We start from the raw sequence: 2,320 nt of genomic DNA, 5'->3' as shown, positions 1-2,320 counted from the left end.
TGTGTGCCCAAGATCCCGAGAGGAGAATGGAGGAGAAGGGATTGCGGCGTGACCATCCCCCCTGGGAGGTGATTTCTCGCTCTCTGTCTCTCTGTTGAGCACACGTGCCCTATAGCAAAACCTCTCCCCCCTAAAAAAAAAAAGGATTGGGAATACTCTACGTGTGTAATGACAGCCCTCGTGTCTGCCCTTCTAGAGCGTGGCGTGAAAGCAGCTGTAGGGAGTTGTCCGGCATCCCATCCTCTGACATTCGGTAGCCAGGGGCTCCATCTGGTCATTGCTAGGCAGAGTAGCTGACATTCAGAAACAGACACAGGAGACTGCTGCCCAGGGCAGACAGATGCCCCGACCTATGGGAATCTGCGGACAGCCCCCTTCACACTGCCTGTCCTGCTTCCCATGTCCAAGCTGTGGCGCTTTTTTTTAAAGATTCATTTAATGTTATTATTACTGGTATTTTTGGGTGGGGGAAGAGATTTTTCTATAGAGAGCATGTGCTTGCTGGAGAGAGCGCGTGAGAACGCTCCGCTGAGGGAGGGCCACACTGCAGGTCCTTCCCTCCAGTTTCCTCTTCGGATTTGGGGCACGTGTACACGTGCCTGGTGTGAGCTTCAAGCTGCTGGGTCTGGGATTCAGACTGCAGTGGGCCATATAGGAGCCTCGCACCTGAACCACTCTGCCACCTGCTGGCCCTGTCGTTATTTTTAATTTGCTATAGCGCACATGTACTCACCAGAGAGACAAAGTGAGAAAGCAAGCTACTAGTCAGGGCTTGAACCACGGTGGCCATGTGGGAATCCAGAGCCTTAACCGCTTCACCATCTGCTGGTCCCTGCCAAGGTTTGAATTTAGGGAGCTGCCACAGATTGAGCAGTTTATCTGCGTTTTAAATGCCAATGTATGGCCCCTGAAAACCTTCCTTTTCTGATGGGCTGCTGACTGGATTCTTTTAATAATGTCCTCTTTTTTTCTTTATTTATTCACTCATTTATTTTAATTTGACCAAAGAGACACAAAGAGAGACAGAGGGTAAGTGAGAAAGCAAGCCCCCAGGTCTGGGACTCAAACCCTGGTCAGCCATGTGGGAGTGTTCAGCACTTTAACCACCACACCACCTGCTGCCACCCCTTTTTTTAAACATTTATTTATTTAATTTTATTTGTTATTACTACTTATCTTTTAGTTTGATCAGAGGGAGACAGAGAGGAAGCGAGAAGGCAAGCCGCCAGGTCCGGGACTTGGACCACGGTCAGCCATGTGGGAGTCCAGTGCCCCAACCATCATGCCATCTGGCCCCCCTATCTTTTTAAAGCTGAGTTTTCCTCTGAGTGTCTTCTGGTAGCACTTCTGGGAGGCAGGTGCTGTCGATTATTTTAGGTTGGCTAGAAGGGCTCTGTCCTGGCCCTGGTTAGCGGCGATCAAGGACCTGTCGTCAGGGACGGGCCGAGCCAGCAGAGTGTGCTGCGGTCAGGCCCCGAGGACACTGAGCTGCAGGAGTGGGCGCCAAGGGCCTCTGGGAGCGAGGGCACTAATGGTCGTCTTTATTTCTGTCCGTTTGCTTGCAAGGGAGAGGAGGCGGGCAGGCAGGGCGGCCCTTCGTGGACCAGTTTGGGTTTGCCGTGGTGACCTGCTGTGGGTACCTCCCCCAGGTGAGTGGCTCATGTCCGCCTCCCTCTCCCAAGCCCCAGTCCAGTAGGGAAGCACGGCTCTTCCTGTCTGTGAGGGTCCATGGAAGCCTCTTTACCTTTTTTCTTTTTGTAAAGGAAATGTTTATTTAATTATATTTTTTATTATTATTATTTTTATCTTGCTGTGGGGCACAGGCACTCACCAGAGAGAGAGAGAGAGAGAGGAGAGCAAGCTGCCGGGTCCCCGACTCCAACTGCTGCCAGCTTGTGGGAGTCTAGAGCCTTAACCACCATGCCACCTGCTGGCCCCTTCTTCGCTATTTTTTTTTTAAGAGAGAGTTTTGCTATAGGACACAAGTGCTCACCAGAGAGAGAGAGACAGAAAGTGAGAAATCATGCCCTGGGGAGATGGCCATGCCGCAATCCCTTCTCCATTCTCCTCTTGGGATCTTGGGCACGCACGCACGTGCCCAAGCAGGGTTGTTGTTGTTGTTGTTTTTAAATTTCCTTTTCTTTATATATTTTTAAAAGAACTATTTTATTTAACTTTATTTACTTATTTATTTTAGTTTGACCAGAGAGGACAGAGCAAGAGAAAGAGAAAGCCAGCTGCCAGGTCCAGGGCTAGAACCTTGTCGGCCATGGGGGAGTCCAGCGCCTTTAACAGCCATGCCACCTGCAGCCTCCCCCCT

At 50.7% G+C, this 2,320-nt stretch overlaps 1 protein-coding gene across 1 annotated transcript in view; it reads left to right on the top strand.

The window, feature by feature from the left end:
* FN3KRP (fructosamine 3 kinase related protein) overlaps window positions 1–2,320 on the top strand; it is a gene marked incomplete at its 5' end in the record, with an annotated part of 22,495 nt that overhangs the window by 4,403 nt on the left and 15,772 nt on the right. The window contains 1 exon segment of the mRNA XM_014586694.1: window positions 1,567–1,649. Within this exon segment, the coding sequence (XP_014442180.1) occupies window positions 1,567–1,649 (83 nt within the window).

The sequence above is a fragment of the Tupaia chinensis genome, unplaced genomic scaffold (genome assembly GCF_000334495.1).
Source record: "Tupaia chinensis unplaced genomic scaffold, TupChi_1.0 Scaffold000159_1, whole genome shotgun sequence".
In the NCBI taxonomy this organism is placed as follows: domain Eukaryota; kingdom Metazoa; phylum Chordata; class Mammalia; order Scandentia; family Tupaiidae; genus Tupaia; species Tupaia belangeri.
Note: the sequence above shows the minus strand (reverse complement) of the source record. Positions and strands in the feature narration are given on the sequence as shown.